General features: G+C 46.1%; 1 protein-coding gene across 1 annotated transcript in view; it reads left to right on the forward strand.

The window, feature by feature from the left end:
- Positions 1 to 17,858, forward strand: part of erp44 (endoplasmic reticulum protein 44) — a 40,758-nt gene that overhangs the window by 7,382 nt on the left and 15,518 nt on the right. The window contains exon 2 of the mRNA XM_088601418.1: positions 17,170 to 17,242. Within this exon, the coding sequence (XP_088457544.1) occupies positions 17,170 to 17,242 (73 nt within the window). The remainder of the gene's footprint in view (positions 1 to 17,169; positions 17,243 to 17,858) is intronic.

A 17,858-nucleotide genomic window follows, 5' to 3' on the forward strand; every position in this document is an offset into this window, starting at 1 on the left:
GCCACTAAAGCACTAGTGCGTAGCTGATCGGTTTAACTTTTTGGTAATGGTATTGGACAGAAGGAGAATTGCTAAAACCTTGAGAACTGAAAGAAGGGTATGAAACTGACCCTGATGAAAGCAAACTGCTGAGGAAAGAGTTAAAGTAACCGAAGGGACGTGACCCAGTTTGACTGACGTCTTCATATGCAGCATCTGTCTCCATCGATGCCCGTTTCCGTGTGGCACTCCTTAAAGTAAACTTTACTTGGGACTGCTGTTCTGCTCAGTCATCAAGATCTTGGAATTTGATACTAATCCATGTCACGTTCCCCTGCGGTTTAGTAAACGTAATATACGGGCATACTGGTATGAGATGTGGAGATGGCTGTATTCAGCCGTTTTTCACGAACATTTCAGCGTTTTTTATTCATGTCATTACAAGCACAGCCAGAAGTGTCAATGGGGATATTGAAATTAATCAGCACATTTGACATTTAATTAAGGGGTTAAATAGCATTAAACACATTTAAGTATTTACAGTTTGGTGAGCAATATTACAATACAGAAAATATGGGAGCAGAGAATGCCATTGCAATAGGAAGAAAACTACAGTTGTAGTAGTTGTAGTAGTAGTAACAAAAAAATACTGCTGTGACCATTGAAAAAAAATGTCGGGTCTAAGAAGTGAAGCGATTCTTATATGGGGGGGTGCCCTAGCAGTGCTTGGCTTTGAATTCCTGACACAGGGCACAACTCCACTCAGGAAACAGCATCTTGAGCATTCGCAGTGTAGCTGTGACGGGCAGCAGTTACCAGCAGAGTCAGAACAAGGTGCTCAATTCCTGCGCCGGAACACAGCGGGTTCAGCAGTCATCGGCACCCTCGAATCTGTGCTTTTCCCCAGGAAAGATCAGCGGAGGTCCTGATAAAGTTCCGGTGCAGCCCAGCGCTCTGCTAGTGCCACAGGACAAGATGTGCTGAGGGTGTGGCTCACGATGTGTGTGCACTCAGTAGTCATTGTTTGAGTAAACGCATTGCTCCTTACTTTAAATGCATCAGCCGGTGGAGGCTGTGTTTCTGCGTCACCTTGGCACACAGGAGTTCCAGACCATTGTCATTAAGTGCTCTAGAATAGGGGTTTCCCCACTTCAGACCCCAGAATAGTACATTTTCTCTGTTTAAGAGTTTCAGGTTTGGATAGAGGGATGCATTGGTCCAGTTAGACCTTTAACACTCTTCTCCCAGGTTAAGAGCTGTTTCTAGCTTAAGCAGACAATACCTTTGCTGGTTTCCTGACCCTGAGGACCAGAGGTGAGAACTTCTGACCTTGACCATGAAACAGAGGGCTTCCACTGAAGGAAACGAGCACGCAGAAGCTGGTAGTTTGAGCTCTGCCACATGAACACAGAGTGACTCCTGAGATCGAGGGAGGATCTTTTTGAAAGTATTTCTCAAATGGCACACACCCGCTTGAAGACCCGAAAGCTATTTACAAATACAAACATGAACATGGAAATAAATAACAGGCTACAAGACTGATTATAAAAACAAATGGCTTGACGTATGCTAATCAATTGAATGCATGTGGCTGCTTCATACCAGGATCAAAACGAAAAATGGTTATGACTGCATTTCTAGACTCAACCCTTTTTTAGAGTAAAGCACTAGGGTGTATAGTTTCTTTCGACAAATGAAGTCTGCGCTTTTGGTTTAATGTTGTTCATTAGAATGCTCTAACTGAGCAGTGGTCTGGGTTAAAGATGTTAAACGTCAGCAAAGATCAATCGAAAGCTAAAATATGTTAATTTGTTTAGTATTTATCTCCTGAAACAAAATTTGGTGAAAGCAACTTTGGCAGAAATTGTAGCCACAAGCCTTTGGGTAAGTCTGTACCAGCTGCAATTTTTGGCCATGGTTCTGTGCAAGCTTGCTCTCGCTCTGTCAGGTAGGTTGAGGATGACTGATGGAGAGCGTTTTTAGTCTCTCCATGGGCTCTCAGGAGGATTCAAGTCACTGGGCCACACAAGGACCTTCGCTTTCTTGTTAAGCCACTCCAGTGTAGCTTGAACTTGTGTTGTGCGTCATTGTCTTGCTGAAGGGTGATTATTGGTCTCAGACTGTGGCTGGTTCTCTTATTCTTGTCTTTTGCTCCATCCATTTTGCCTTTGACCGTCCTTCACCTTTCCCAGGCCCTGCTGATGAGCAGCAGTCCCATAACGCAACTCTGCCGCCACACTGCTTGACAGAAGGGCTGACACAGTGGCTGAGCGATGCGCTGTGTTGGGTTTGTGCCAGGTGTGACACTGCGCATTTAGACCAAAAAGTTTTACCGCAAAACTGTTTGCCTCTTGTTTGCCTAATCGGTTAAACGCTTCCTTGCAAATTGTATATGGGGTTTCAGATGTTTTTTTGTTTTGTTTAAGCAGTGGCTTCCTTCTTGACACTCCGCCATAGAAGCCTGCTTTGACACAGACATCTTCTTCCATTGAGCTCTGCGTCTCTTTCCAAGTCCCTGTTGGCCTCACTGTAGCATCCCTGACCTGTTTGCCCTCTGGCCTGCCTGCTCTGTCTAAAGGCCCTCTCTGATCTAGGACTCATCTGGGCAGAACAAAACGCCTTCCATTTAATGATCAGCATCACTGTGTCAAACGCATATCCAGTGGGAATTTTTTATACCCTTCCCCTGGTCTGGTGCAGCTGAGAATTTCTTTAGCTTGCTCCCTTTATGCAATCTGAATTATCAGGTCATATTAGAAGCTTTTAGACAACTAGATTATTAAGGGATGTGCTGCCTGTCTTTGGGAGGAGAGGGGCAAAGTGTTTTATAGTTGCAATAAAAGTCCAGGAAATGAGTTATAAAAGAGGACCTGCTGATAAAGTGCTCAGTGCATTCATTCTGTCTCCTGTCCTCCAGTTGGATTATCTCAGAGCAGAATCCTAACAAGCTGCCTTATAGGGTGTACTGTAAGAGAGATGTAACTGTTGTTTGCACTCCAAGCTGTCTGAATTTGTCCACAGGATTGTTAATTTTATTTAAACGCTGTCCCTCCTAGTGTGGCAACATTACCCGTTTTGCGTCAGACCACATTATTATCATTTCTATACTTGAAAATGCCTCTCAGGAACAGCATTTTCCACATGCAAAAGAAAAGATGGCCCACGTTTGACTCCTGTGGACTGGATTCAGACAGTGGATGTTTGTACCAGAGGCATTGTGCAGCATTCAGAAACTGATGCTCATGAGAGTGCCTTTTAAATGCTACAAAAATAAACAGGATGTTTAAACAGTCCTGGAGCCCAGCTGGTTTGTGCCTTCAATGGCCTTACTGGTGTGGAATGTGAAGCAGAGATGCTGTAAAGAGACCAAACGTGCCTCCCAGGCAGAGCATTAAGGCAGCTTCCCAAGGAATAAGTCACATTTCCATGCTGCTCATTCACTCCTACCTTTCAGCCTCAAACTCATCCAGGTGTGTGGCCTGTCAGCCAGTCCAGTACTGAATTTGCATGGTATTGTTTCTACAGTGTCCCAGAGTTTCCTTTCGACGTTTTTCAGGTTCTTAAACCTTCTTTTTTTACACTTTGTGGTGTAAAGTTTTGTTCTTATGTAACAATAACCAAGAGGAGTGCCTATATTTTAGGAATACTTCCTTTGATAAAACAATATGCAGTCCTGCCAGGCTAGAAGCCCAGATTCAGAGTTAATAGACTTTTTTTTCCTGGCTGAACTTAAAGGGTTAAACTCCAGAGCTGGGACAAAACCAGTGTTTTGTCAGAGATGGGGATTTAGGGAGCAGGGGTGTAGCTGGAATCAGTCCTTGGCCAGGTCAGGAATCGCACCTCATCATTCTCTCAATTCAGAGTCTGTGAATGAAAGCGCTGGTTCTCCTCAAGGGTATCTGCATCTATCTGTTTTCTCACCAGTTTGTCCAGAACAGAGTCGCAGTATTGCAGGGCATGCCCAGAAACACACACTCGCTCGCACCAGGGCCAATTTTATAGAAGCAAAGTATCCTACCAGTGTGTGTTTTAGACTGGGGGAGGGGGCAAAAAAGGAGCATCTGGAGGAGAACATGCAAACCCCACGCTGATAGCCTCCCACAAACTGGCCCCAGGGGCTGCGAGACAGCAAATCTAACCACTCTTAAGGGCTCCTCTCTTCCTCTTGTTTTGTCACTCTGTTATTTCTGACATTTGAAGATATTTGAATTTGAAGATACAAAATTGGTGACTTCCATGTCACCAAACACAGCACTCTAGATAAGGTCACCATTAGCAAAATGAATGTGTTTATACAAGGTGATTATCCTTTAAAAAAAAATCACTATGAGAGTATTCACATTAGACTCTGGTGATTCACAGAGTAGCTGGGACACTGTGTGTGTAGGGGAATTGAGGGCAGATGAAACAGGAGCTTGCCATCAATTTCAGCAGCTCTAAAAACCCATTAGGGGTTTGTCTATGGGACAGTGGCTTGGCGATATGCCAATGAAAAATACAAGATTGAAGATAACAGGCTTCATTGTATAGCAGTTTTAACCACTTCGGCTTCCAGTCCGCAGGTATTTGTATATCACTTAGCCGACACCAAGATGCTTCTTGCTTTCATGCCTGCTTACTGTATTTTCAGGCTGTTTTTAGATATGGAGTTTTGGAATATATGTAGGCTTAAATATGTATTTGTCATCACTTCTCATTGTTCAAGAGCCTGCAGCAAGTACAGCCTGAAACTGATTAAACTGGAACAATGAGAGGCTTTATTTCCATCCCTGTGTGCTGTGTACAGGCTCATGTCTCATCCTCAGGCCACTCTGATAATCCTCAGGAACTCCCATGGAGTGCAGTGACGAACGCTCAGTTTAACGTGGGGCTTCTAGAAGGTTTTTACAATTCCTTTGAACGGCTTCCATCTTGTTTTAGTGACGGCCTCGCATTCCTACGCTGACGTTTGCAATAATGTCATTATTATTCCCAATTATTTGGTCTCACTGGAATGGGGCTATGGATATTTGATCTCGCCGGAATTTTAGGGCTCTTTTATTTTCCTGTCACCTCCGTTTGTTGCATAAGCAGTCTTTGGCCTCTGCATTCCGTCTGTGCTCGTGACAGGTGCAGCTCTGCTCTGCCCCAGCTGGGATCCGGTCGCGGATTCTTGCAGACTCGGAGCAGACGCAGCCCTGGATGACAGCAGACTCCGAGTCCTGCTCCTTCACTGGAATCTCACCTTTGGTGGAAATGGCGAACACAGAATGTTATCCTCACCTGTTTTATGTGGAAGTGTCTTCAGCGGGGCTGTGAAGAATTGTGGACCTGTTTTGTGGCAATCGTGTAAGCTTTATTTCTGCGCAAATGACGTGCAAATGTGAAAATCGAATCACAGTTTTTGCCATCCCGTGAATAGGCGAGGCATACCCAGTGTCGTTTTTTATGAGTCAAGTATAGCTGTCCAGTCAGTTAGCTATGTGACGCTTCCCTCCCCGCACTCCCTCTCATAGAGCCAGATTAATAATGGACAATTTAGCAAACAATAGGCTGCTATCGATCAGACTGATTGTGTGTTAAATTCTTGGCAGTATCCCTCCCCACCACACTGCCCTCTGGTTATACGGCAGTGCTGTTCAATTCACAGGCCTGGGAGCAGTCGTTGCCACTTCTCTCCTCGCTCCTGGCTCAAGAGTGGCTGTGTCTGCTTGTGCTCTGCGTATAATATACTGCACGCATTCACTTGTGCACACATTACAACATCGAACCGTCTGCTTATTAAAACTGGACCTCAGATGTCCCAGGGTGGCAATTCCAGCACAAAATGCCTGACCTGCCCTGCTGTACAGCACAGTGCTGTTCTTATAACTCTTTTTGGCTTAATCTTTTCTGTGCATTTCTTTTCCATTTTGTTCTCATGACGAGGCACTGACAAGATGTTTTCCCTTAGCGCACAGCACATCTATTCACTGCGGTCTCAGGATGTCAAGACAGGAGCCATTCCAGGAGCTTCCAAGTTGCCAGTGTCAGTAGTGGAAATGAATGGACGCCTGTAGATTCCCCCCCCCCCCCCTCTCCTGTGTTCAGTAAATCAGCTCAGCTTGATCAAAGCTCGCCTCCTTCCATTATTCTTCCCCCGGCCTTTCTGCTTCGTGTGTGGTGCAGACTGCTCGATTTAGGACTTTCCTGTCAGGCTCTTCTGCAGTCTACCCTAGAAGCTGGCTCAGCGAAACGGGAGATGGCAAATATGAGACAAGATGGTTTCAAGGCAGTGAGTCTTCTTGAAATGTGTAAACATCAAAATTAACCAATAGATGCCAGGTTAAAGAAAGGAGTGTTCCTGACAGAGAGGATGAACCAGTTTTGACCAGTGACTACACCAGAATGTAATGTTTAGGCCCCACTTCAAAAAGTCGTGGGATTTTTTTCCGTTTATGTTGTACATTGTTTCAGTGGGATGGAGCTGTTCTTTTTACCCAAGCAGTCCTGTGAAGTATGTGTAGCTGGAGATTCAGTTAGTGGTAGTACATTAGATGCAGGATCTCTTAGACAGCAGTTCCAAACCTTATCTGACCAGATAAGTGCACTTGAGGAGAGAAGGTTTTGGCCTGACCCATGAATGATTTATAAGACAAGGAATAGGTGGTAGAAAGCAGCCTCCATTTATTCTTTTTAACTACACCAGCCGTTTAGTAGTAGTAGTTTCAGAAAGATTCATTGAAACATTTCATTAGGTGTCTGAATTTTTTTTTTTAATTTGGGGATTCACCAAGTTTTCCTTTAGGACCCTCCCAGTCTGGGATACCATTAAGTGTAGCTTGACGTAATCTGCTCTGTCCCGTGCTGGAATTCGATCCCAGTCACCCCTAGGGTTGGACCTCAGACAGGCTCTTCTACCACAGGAGGAGGTGATTGTTACTTCTATAACATTCTCAGGGCTTCTGAGACCTGCTGCACAGCCCTTGGACTAGCACAAGAGGGACGAGGACCATGCACGCCCTTCTCCAGCATGTGCTCTGGGCAAGCCAGGTGCTGTTTGTCAAGTTCGTTTCAAGCAGAGAAACGATGGTCTCTCTTTCTCTCTGGTAACGTGCCTCAGTCTCGGGGTCCTGAGAAGCCACAGAGGAAGATCCTGTGTGTTAAACTGGTGGTACCCTGGCTGACTCAATCCCATCCAACAGCTGTGTGTCACTGCTTATGGGGCCTCGGCAATAGCCAACCCAGACTCTAGTGGGTGATGTGAGGACAGTGTGTGGTCTTCATTCCGTCTCGGCCTCGTGTGAGATGCAGCACTGTGCTCTTTAAAGTGACGATAGCTATAAGCCGGAAAAGCTGCTTTCAAAAAAGCACCTCACTTGTGCTCCTCCAGCCCAACCCTCCTTCTCTTGGTCTGTACCTCCCTCTTTTCCTCGGCTGCACTTGTCAAGGGCGCCATTCAGAGGAGCCATTGCATTCCAGCTGTTCTGTTCCAGCTGAAAAGCGCCATGCCCGATGGAAAGCAGCAGTGCGATTAAACAAGTTCAATAGTCGTATTCAGCGGCCAGCATCAAGTGGGAAAGAGCTGTGGGAAGAGGGGAGAGAGCATTAATCACTGTGTCCTTTGGGCGGCTGGTTCCTCATCGCTGGAGTCCACTTGCGCCGTATTTCTTAATTTGTCAGAGGGGCACCTTTCATCGTTCCCTGGGTACGACTGCCCAGCCGTTAATGTGCCACTGGAGACTCTACAGTAACGCTTTCCTGCGCGCCGATAATTTACTCAACATATGAATAAATTAGCCCCTGGGGCAGCGAGCCTGCGCTCCTCTGCTCCCTGATTAGTGGCGTGGAGCTCGGCCCTCACGCAGCCCCCCTCTGTCTCCAGCAGCACCACCGCGCAGCACAGGCTCTGCTGAGCTCAATTAAACAACCAGATACAGGAGGCAGATTCATATTTGTTCGCTGTTGGCTAATGGCGCGCGTCTCCGCATTCATATTCCTGACTGTGTCCCTGCTCGGCCCCGTCCTGTCTTTGCTTGCTGCTGTTTTTCTCTGGGTTTTCTTTAAAATTGGGCTTTTTTTAAGGTCTTTCTTTGATAATTGTGTGGTTGAGGGGAGGGGATGGATTCTGGTTCCTGAGAGAGAATTTCTGGAAACGCTAAGGTTAATATTTGGCACCTAGAAAGTGCCGAATCTGTATTTTAGCTCAGAGGTCCCTGGGACTCATTTCCATCCCAGAGCAGATAGCTTCAGTCACGTGCACACAATCAAGAAAAGGCCAGCGAGGAAGGTTCAAAGCGAGGACAGAGTTTGAACTTGTTCGGGTGAGATTATGGTCTTTGCGTATGACAGTCTGTCACAAAAGCAGGTGCCTTAACTGTGTAAAAATCTAAAATATCTTATTACTTCAGTGTCTTCACTCTCTGTGGGGGGGAAGACGACAGAAGAGAAGAATGCAATCTGGCCAGCTAGGAGCAGACACAGCTCAGCCATTCCTGGATTTTTGTTTGATTACGAGCTCATCAGTAATGAAACGAGAAAGAAAACCAGATTTCAACACTAAACCCACTGGAGAAGCCGCACAGGCCTCTGAGCTTCATTGTAGGCGTTGTTCGTCACAGGACTGCTTTAACGTCAAGTACTGTCCTTTTATACTCAGTGCTTCAGGTGTAGTTTTTGCATACTGCTATGAAGGGAGATAGAGGTATAATCAATGACAAATATTTTGAGATTGAATCAACTGGTGTTTTTCCAGCTAACAATTGAACGCTCCACTGCGTGTGCAGATTAGAGCAGTACATTAATATTCAGCACGGATATGTCCTGATTCGATGAGATCTGTGTACAAACTAGTAGGGTTAGTGACTTTTTTAATTACTGGTGCATTGATATTACGTTCTAGCCAGAAATCAGACTGTAATATGCGAGATGTTCTGTGTATCAAGGGTATCTTAAAATGAAAAATGTAAAACAGCAAATAGGGAATACTGTATTAATCGGATGCTCCTTGGAGAAAAACCCAGAGCCAAGCAGTAGCCGTTTCTGAAGCTGGACGAAAGGGGAAAAGGGATACAGTTCTGTAGAACAGCAGCTCTGCCACCCTGTTGAGACTGAGAGACTGCACAGCTCAGGTGTCTCTTACGTTCTGAAGAATACAGTGTAAGTACCCCTCTGTCAGCTGATTTTGGGCAACCAAAAAATAGTGTATCCGTATTGGCATTTTGGGAAGTGGGGGAAAAGTCATTTTGTTGTTACTGTTGTTATAGCATCGTAAAAAGTGGGTTCCAGAATCGCTGTGGAAGAAAGGAGGAGCTGGGTGTCTATCATAAAAGAACATGGGAAAGGGGAAGAACATGACTTGACATTGTGGTGTGGACTGAACAGCACAGTCCTCAGCACAACGCACAAAGCTGCTAGAGACAGAGGTACCAAATTGTGATACATCACCACGACACACTCTTGGCTTTCAACAGTGGTCGGGCGATTGGACGACATCGAGCGTTTAGTGTTTAGACTTTCGTGTGGCCGTCAAGAAGGAATGAAGGCGTTCTTTGTGAGTGGAGTTGAGGTAGCTCACGTCAAATAATGAAGTGTGAAAAGGAATTGGGTACAATTAAAAACGGGTTAGGGGCTGCAGGTAGTTTGAGATTCTCCTTTTGAATCTCCTCAGAAAATGAATAGAAGACCTTCAGAAACTGTCATGCCATTGTCCTCACCTCCTGCAGTCCTGTGTATCACGGGGAAGACCTTCAACTGCTCTTCCACTGCCAGCAGAAACTAGCATACCGGGCACACACAATGAAATGTGGCAGCTCTCAACTGACAAAGTGGTGACCCATTTTCACCACCCCTGTGATGTACCAGTGTCCTGTCCAGGGGTAGGGGGTCAAAATGCTTACTCATCTGTGTTAAAACCATGGAAACTAGAATGTTGGCTCGTTTGTGGAAATTACATGCCTACCATTTTGACTTAGGGCAACAATTGTGAGGTGAGTCCCTGTCCAGTGAGCAAAAACAAGTAATAATCTTATTGTTCCAGTATAGAATTCCAATATTGGCCTGGGAGCTGCAGTCAACTGGTAACTGTCGTGTCTGCAACTAGGAGAGGCAGTGCTTGCTTGGGAGCCCCCGCCTCTCATCGCCCCCTGCTGGAGGCCGTGTGCACCTGGCGCCCCCCAGTCAGTTGCGCTCAGCGCAGGGAGGCATGGGACCCCTGAGCAGCGTGGTCGGTGCTTGTGAATAGACCAGCTGCTGGTGTCTGGCTTGCTAATTATTCTCTAGCAATGATCTTGCTAATTAGTGAGCTACCTATCCTGTAATAAGGAGCACTTATTTATATTTTTTTCTTAGCGTGGGTAGCGGAAACTGTTTTTTTTTTAGTGATTTATGATTTTTTTGATGAAGTTTGCTGTTTCCTGGTTCAGTTTTTTGTTTCCCCAGTTGTTTGGCGATCTCTCTCAATACAACAACACAGGCGAGGTGGACACAGGTGTATATATGCTGAAATGCACGCTGTCGGGCAGCTCATGCACTGTTTTTTGCAACTCAAAGTGAGTTTGCTGAGTGTCTACAGCAATACTTAGGTGACGCTGTGAGCGGTGAACTATCACGCTCTGCCTGATAAAAGAGTGCAGGCTGACGTAGCCTTTAAGCGAAGCAGTGATCTCTGGATGAGAGGGCCCTACCTGCCCAGACGCCCTATTCTTTCTGAAATTATGAGTGGTGGTCGATTTTGTAGATTCTCACAATCTGCTTCTCCAGCAAACTGGAGGTTTACAGAGTGGTGTTTTGACACTACAGAATAAGCAGCCATCTGACACGTGCAGTTAATTGCTTGCTGCTAATTAGCAACACAGTTTCCTAGTGAAATCACAAAAGCCTCCTTTACTGGTGTTTGAATGCTTGCATTCGTATTGCCCTGAGGGCTGAAAAATAGGTTGCGTGTGGTGAGGACGGCAGTTATGCTCTCGGCATCTGGGAGAGAGAGATATCACAGGTAGGTTTACTGTTAAGTACATAAGAATAGCAGCAGATGAGTGGGGGGGCATGTGGCCTATCTACCTGTTTGGTAGATAGTGGTATAATTGGAAACTAAGTAGAAGTGCATTTAAACTGAGAACTAGAGGGGCTTCTTTACCCTGAGGGTGGTGGGAGCATGGAACAACATATGTTGAAGCTGATACTCTGGCGTCTTTCAAGAAACAGCTTGATGGATCAAGTACCTACTATCAAATGAGGTGGATGAACCATTCTTTTGTAACCATCCTGGCTTCTCACTTGATCTAAGGATCTCATCCAGAGAGGCTTGAGAGAAGCCAGATTATAGGCTTTAATGTTATGACATGATGACACAAAGCACTACACAATATGTACATTACAATTCAGGGAATGGATTCATTTTTGACTTTACTCCAGAGGAGACCATTGTCCATGTGTCCTCGTGTGACCCCCTCCCACACCCCACTGGTCTGCTGTCAGTGGGGCTTTCTCTTTTGCTTTCACCACTGTCACACTATACTGTAAAAAGGTGCTGCCCTTCGGATGAGACGTAAAACCGAGGTCCTGACTCTCTGTGGTCCTTAAAAATCCCAGGGTGTTTCTTGAAAAGAGTAGGGGTGTTACTCCAGCATCCTGGCCAAAGTTCCCACTGGCCTTTACCAATCATGGCCACCTAATAATCCTTATCTATAAATTGACTTCTTCACTCTGTTCTCCTCCCCACTGATAGCTGATGTGTGGTGAGCGTTCTGGCGCACAATGGCTGCCGTCACATCATCCAGGTGGGGCTGCACATTGGTGGTGGTGGGGGGGAGTCCCCATTACCTGTAAAGCGCTTTGAATGGAGTGTCCAGAAAAGCGCTATATAAGTGTAAGCAATTATTATTAATTATTACTTTACAAATATGACCAATACGCACCTCCTGGCTGTTCGTCCCTCATCTGTCACCAACGTTTCCTTCCACCGATGCAAACAGCAGTGCTGTGGGAGCCTGTTTTCTGAAGAACTTGGTATCCTGAGAGCGAGAGGTGTAAATAAATAAGACAGTGAAACATCCCTCACTCAGCCTTGCACTGCCCACAGTACCTCTCGTCAGGTTGGCCAATAAAACCTTCCTTCAGGCTTTCTGAGGTGATTAGTTACAGTCTGAATTACTGACAGATGTAACAATTAAGAGCAACGATCTTCTGCCTCTTAATTGACAATTGCTTTGTGGGAGACTGGGAGGCCTCCACTAGCTCTGGGTCATAAGGTGCCGTCAGTCACACCTGCCTGAAAAGTGCAGTGCCCGTCTTGGCGATACACAGTTTGAGCTGCTGGTGTGGGAGCGCGCAGGCCTGTATGACTCCCTCCACTTTCTTGCCGCGCTGGTATTTCCTTTCCTGGGACGAACGGGAATCGCGGTCTTCTGGTTAACGGTTTTTACAAGGTGGCGTTGTCATCTAGCCTGGCCACTCTGTTCGGGAAGCCCTGCAGTAAGGCACAGAGCGCAAAGCCTGCTGGCTGCCGTTCGGGAAGCGCGGCCTTGCGCGAACAGTGCTTTAATTGGGGAGAGAGTGGTGAGCAGTGTGAGTGTGTGATCTGAGAGAGCGGAGGGCTTGACAGAAGGAATTAAGCCACCCCTAATGTCCTCGAATCAATCTCCAATTAGCTAGGCAAGCTAGGAGTGTGTGGGCCTCAGATCAGAGCTTGGAGCAATATTTTGTTTGCTTAACTGCGTCGATCAGTCCAGTGCACTCTGATGAATGAATAATTTTTGCTGTATCGACCCCCGGCTTACCTCTGGGCGCTTTTGGATTTTGTTCTGACACGATTACGAGGCATTTAGCTCGAGGCTTCTCTGTGCCATTCATTCTCCGAGAAGATCATATCCTCTGGTTCATAAGCCTTCATTTGGAGTCATTGTCGTGATGTACAGTACGTCCTGCACTGAGGTGTTGGCGATTCAGTGTTGCCGATTCCTCCTCACGCCGAGTCTTGTTCCAAAGCAGCTGTTGCTAGTCCAAGGATGCCATCCAGCCGTTGTTTGAAAGTAGCGATGTTGGCAGCGCTGTTTGATGGTGTGGCAGTGTTGCGAAAGGTGAAGGAAAAAGAAGAACTCCACATGGCATTCCCAAAACAAAGAACAATCTTGAAGTATCTTGCAGCTATTACTGATTTTTTAAAATTGTATTATTTAATAAATAGTATTATTTGTTAATCATTTCTAAATGCTTTGTCTAACAAAGACCAGCAGGGGAGATGGTGCCTCTCTGAGCAAACAAGAGGTGCAAGGCAGGGTACGCCCTGGATGGGACGCCAGTCCATCGCACCTGGGACAATTCTCCCAGAACCCAATTAACCTAGCAGTATGCCTTCGAACTGTAGGTGGAAACTGGAGTACCTGGGGGCAATCCATCCACACGTGGGGGGAACATGCAAACTCCACACAGATAGCAGCCCGGGTCCAGAACTGAACCCAGGGCCCTGGTGCTGTAAGGCAGTAATGATAACCACGGCTTCCCCATGCCACCGAATATTAAATAATATCATTTTTTCATGTAATTTTATTATTTGATATCCCTAAAATCGAGTTTGCACTGGGAGTCATGTTTCTGTGCCTGAGGCTGGCTGTTCCAGCGGCGTCTGTGATGACAGTCATGGAGTTGTAATGGAGGAAAGTGTGTCACAAATAGGACTGCAGGGCACTGCGATGTGCGACACTGCTCTGACTGTGGAGTGGAGTGGGGGCAACAGCAGTGAACGCAGAAGTGAGATCTCTTGCCACAGCCACCTTTCAGCTGTGAATCCCCTGAGCTTTGAAGTGTGCAGTTGACTCGTTTTAAAAAAGCGCACCGGTGAAGATCATGGTTAAGATCGTTTCACGATCAGCAAATGAACAGTGCCGGCTTATTGGAGATGAACTTTGAGGTGTGTTCGACCAGGCCCAGCTAGTTTCGACCGGTCAGGAGTTGAGGCCCGTGCACTGGTCTGGGCAGCCCAGTTAGTGGAAATGCTGGGAGTACAGAGGGCCCAGTGGGGTTCTTGTGAGCTCCTGCAGTGAGGTATTTGGCAAGGGTGAGGGCTTCTCCAGCAGGCAGGACTAGGCTGGAGCATGGTGTGTGGTGAGACTGTCCTAAGTTGTGGCCCTTTGCCCAGCTCGGTTTCCCAAGCGCTGAGGGGAAACCAGGAGCCACTTGGCGTTCCTGAACTGCAGGGTATCGTCCGTGGCCCAAGACTGGCTCTGTTCCTGCTCCTGCTGGTTGTGGTTTTTGTAAGATGCTGTTGTTTTTAGTCATTAAAGGTTTAGGGTTGAAAAATGCAGAGCAATTTGGACTGGCAAGAAAAAAAAGTCCCTCATGCAGTTCTAATAGCAGGTTTCCTAGGTAACAACCAGATATTTTTCTAATGCAAAAAATGTTAATTATGTTTTGCGTAACGGGCACTTTCTGTAGGTTGCACTTCATGGGTGTATTTGATATTGCAAATGCTGGGTGCCTGGGACATCCAAGGGCCCCATTTGCTCCAGATAAGGTAAAAAACTAAGGAATTTAATTTATACACCGTTCTGTGAAAAAGTATTCATCCCCCTTTCTTTTTGTAGGATGGCCAAGTCCATGTCCAGAAATAAACCCCATAGAAATTTCGTGGCAGGACCTGTAACAAGCAGTTGGTGTTGGAAACCCCTCCAAGTCAGTCCTGAAGGAATGGGCCAGAATTCTTACACAGCAGTGAGAGAGACTGATGACTACTTACAGGAAGTGGGTTTGGTCGCAGTTGTTGTAGCTTAAGGTGGTGCAACCAGTTACTGAGCCTAAGGGGGCGTTAACTTTTTCATACTGGGGCATTGAATGTTGGAGGACTCCTTATGGAATAAAAGAAAGAAGCGCCAAACTTTGGTGTTATTAGTTCACTCAGACATGAAGCTCTGGTAACATTCAGGGGTGCAAATCCATAATAATTTAGAATATCCGAAAGGGAGCAAAGACTTTTTTTTTTCAAAGAACTGTACGCCTCGTGCTTCCCTGGCACGTTTTCCATTATAAAAATGCCCCCAAAAAACATGAAATTGCTTTGAGCGGTTACTTTTTAAAAAGCAGCCAGGAAAAATCTCTTGTGCACAATGCCTCTCATTCCCTCCCTCTTCAAAGTGTTTGTCAGGTTCAGCGTTGTGTTTTTCCAGGAACCGGTGTTTCTCACTTGCGTATCGGCTCCTATTCCCCGCGTTAGGAGAGAGAGAGGCCTTGTGGTAACGCCGCCTTATTCTCCCTGGTCTATGTTTAGAGTGCAGAGCGGCTTGTTTTTCGGTGCCTGCGGTTCATTACTGCACATTGGGGACTGTCAGGCCCTCAGAGAGCATCTGATTGGCAGCTTTCAAAGGAGACTTCAGGGGCTGTTACTGCTGCCCGTGCAGCCCCCCAGGGGCACAGCCCCGCTCTCCTCCCCTCCTGTCGCGAGAGAGGGGGCGGAGGAGGGGACAGGGCGGGCGGACAGGAGCCGGAGAGCTCCAGGTGTGTGTTGCTGCTGCATGGCGCTCTGGATTAGGAGCCAGACTAAGAGGTTTAGCTCCATGAGCAGTGCAGCAGAGGAATCCCTTTCTATGCAATGCTATCATTGCGATTTTACTGCTAGTTAGGGGAAGAGTTTTGGAAGAATACTGCTCGGAGGAGATGAGGTCACAGATTGTGCTTGAGAATGGGGTTTGAAAGTTGATCCCGCGCCAGCCCCTGCCCTGAGCTATGAGGGGGGGGAAGGTTGTTCTTCGAGATGTGATTCCCAGCAGATCCCTGCTCCTCTTACTGCGGGCTCAGTTCAGAGCCAAACTAGCACGGTACGATTCTCAATCGAAAAGCTGCGTCAGCATATTGTCTGTCAGTTATGAGTATAATTGAAATGTTACCGGGCAACACTGCGGTGGAGCAGTTAACAGCTGCTCCTTCGCAGTCCTGGGTTCCTGGGTTCAATTTCAGTCCTGGGGTGCTGTCTGTGTGGAGTTTGTACGTTCTCCCGTGATCCCATGGCTTTTCTCCAGATGCTCCAGTTTCCTGTCATTGTCGGGAAAACAGATTGGTGGGTTTTGTCCATATTACATTTCTTTACTTTGTTATGGAGAGCAATATTTGTTATTGTTAACAATAATGAGAGTTGTGTAACGATAAAGAGCTACTGGATTTTGAATGTTCGTGTCAATCTGTAATTTTTAGCAGTGTGAGTGTTTGTGGAGATAATCCTGTAGCAGTGAAAGAATGTCAGGGCCTAGGACATTGAAAGACTCATGACTGATAGGTTGCGGGTTTGAGTCCCTACTGTAGACACTGCTGTGGCACCCTTGCTCCAGTTCATCGGCTGTATATGTGGAGACCAGCATTACAGCGGTCAAGGCCCCCCCCCCGAAATCAGGATGAACTCTGGACCAAAGAGTAACTATGTGACTTGTTTTAACTGAAGAATGATGAACAGGGATTTAAAAAATACAGATAAACCGATGCTAAAAAAGGGAATTATTTTAGAATTATTCAAAACCGTGGTGTTAGGTTTTCTGCAGTTACCACCGTTTAAGTGAGAATGAAGCTGTAGTGAGGCTAGAGGGTCTGAGTAATACCCTTGTGTCTGATTAGAAAATGTACATTAGTGTGTGACAGGATGCTCTCTGGTGTGGTATTAGTGGACCAGAAAGTGGAACTGTTCCCTCTAGAGCAGGAATTCTAAACCAGTGTCCTGGTGCTGACATGTATATGACATTTTAATGCAAACAATTCCTCTCCACACTGTGAGTGATAGAATTCCCATTCCGTCCTCTTTGCAAAATGTTAAGCCTAGTTCTTCGGCCAGATTTAATATCTTTAGTAGAATCTCAGCTACATAACGTCATCCTACCTTAAGAGGCGCGAAAGTATATTTTTCCTCTACCCTGTGTCCTTTAGGGTATGATTGATGTGTGTATTTTACTCTGGAATCCAGCAAACAGTTTAGAGTTGTCTGGAGGGGTAGATATGGCCATTCCATTGTATCACAAGCTGTGCCTCCGACAATCCCCAAAACTCTCTCAAGTATTGTTTATGCACAGTGGCCCTGTCCACTACCTGGTGTGTGTGTGTGTGTGTGTGTGTGTGTGTGTGTGTGTGTGTGTGTGTGTGTGTGTGTGTGCGACAAACAAAATGCTTTTCAAATACAAAGAGCAGCGCATGAGGACACTGTGTTGTGTTTTCCGTCTGAGCAAAGTTAATGGCATGCTGTTTTCTTTTTGTTTCCAGGTAACGTGGCTCTATACTCCTGTGAGAAGTGAAATAACAACTCTTGATAGCGGAAATATTGACGAAACCTTAAGTAAGTATAGCTCTGGTATGCATGAGGTTCAGAGCAGACCACTTCGCCATTGATCGCCTGTGGAGCGCTTTTCCTCCAGCCTCCTGCAGGACCCAGAATTCCGTGCTGTGAAATGGGCCTGCGGAGAAGTTACAATGCATCGTTGCTGTTCTGCATAACACTGGCGTTACTTGCCTGATATAAGATGGAGGTGTGCAGAAACCCCAGCTATAAAAAAGACCTTTGAAATCCTTCAGGTTTTTCTTTTTGTTTTGTATCGGGACATATTGTCAACTATTTGTTAAGTTACAGTACTGTTGTGCAAGGCAGAAGTGATCACACACTCCATTACCAGCAATGTCGGTCACTGGTCAATGAAAAATATTTTGAAACTATAGATGTGTAAAACCGAATGACATTTAGGACGAAGAACCACACAAAAGCAGTAAGATTGGTGGGAATCGTATTTTTTTAATGTGAATGAACTGCACACGTAGCTCCTGGAGATCATAGATCGAAAAAGCACTGGCTGACGTGAGGGAAGAGTGTTACAGGATGAAGAGTTGAATACGCGTTTCCTGTCAGACATCACAGGTGGCTGTTAATTTATTCAGGGAAGAGGGTTCCTGAGTGGCTC

The sequence above is a fragment of the Lepisosteus platostomus genome, chromosome 12 (genome assembly GCF_059453375.1).
Source record: "Lepisosteus platostomus isolate fLepPlt1 chromosome 12, fLepPlt1.hap1, whole genome shotgun sequence".
Classification (NCBI taxonomy): Eukaryota; Metazoa; Chordata; class Actinopteri; order Semionotiformes; family Lepisosteidae; genus Lepisosteus; species Lepisosteus platostomus.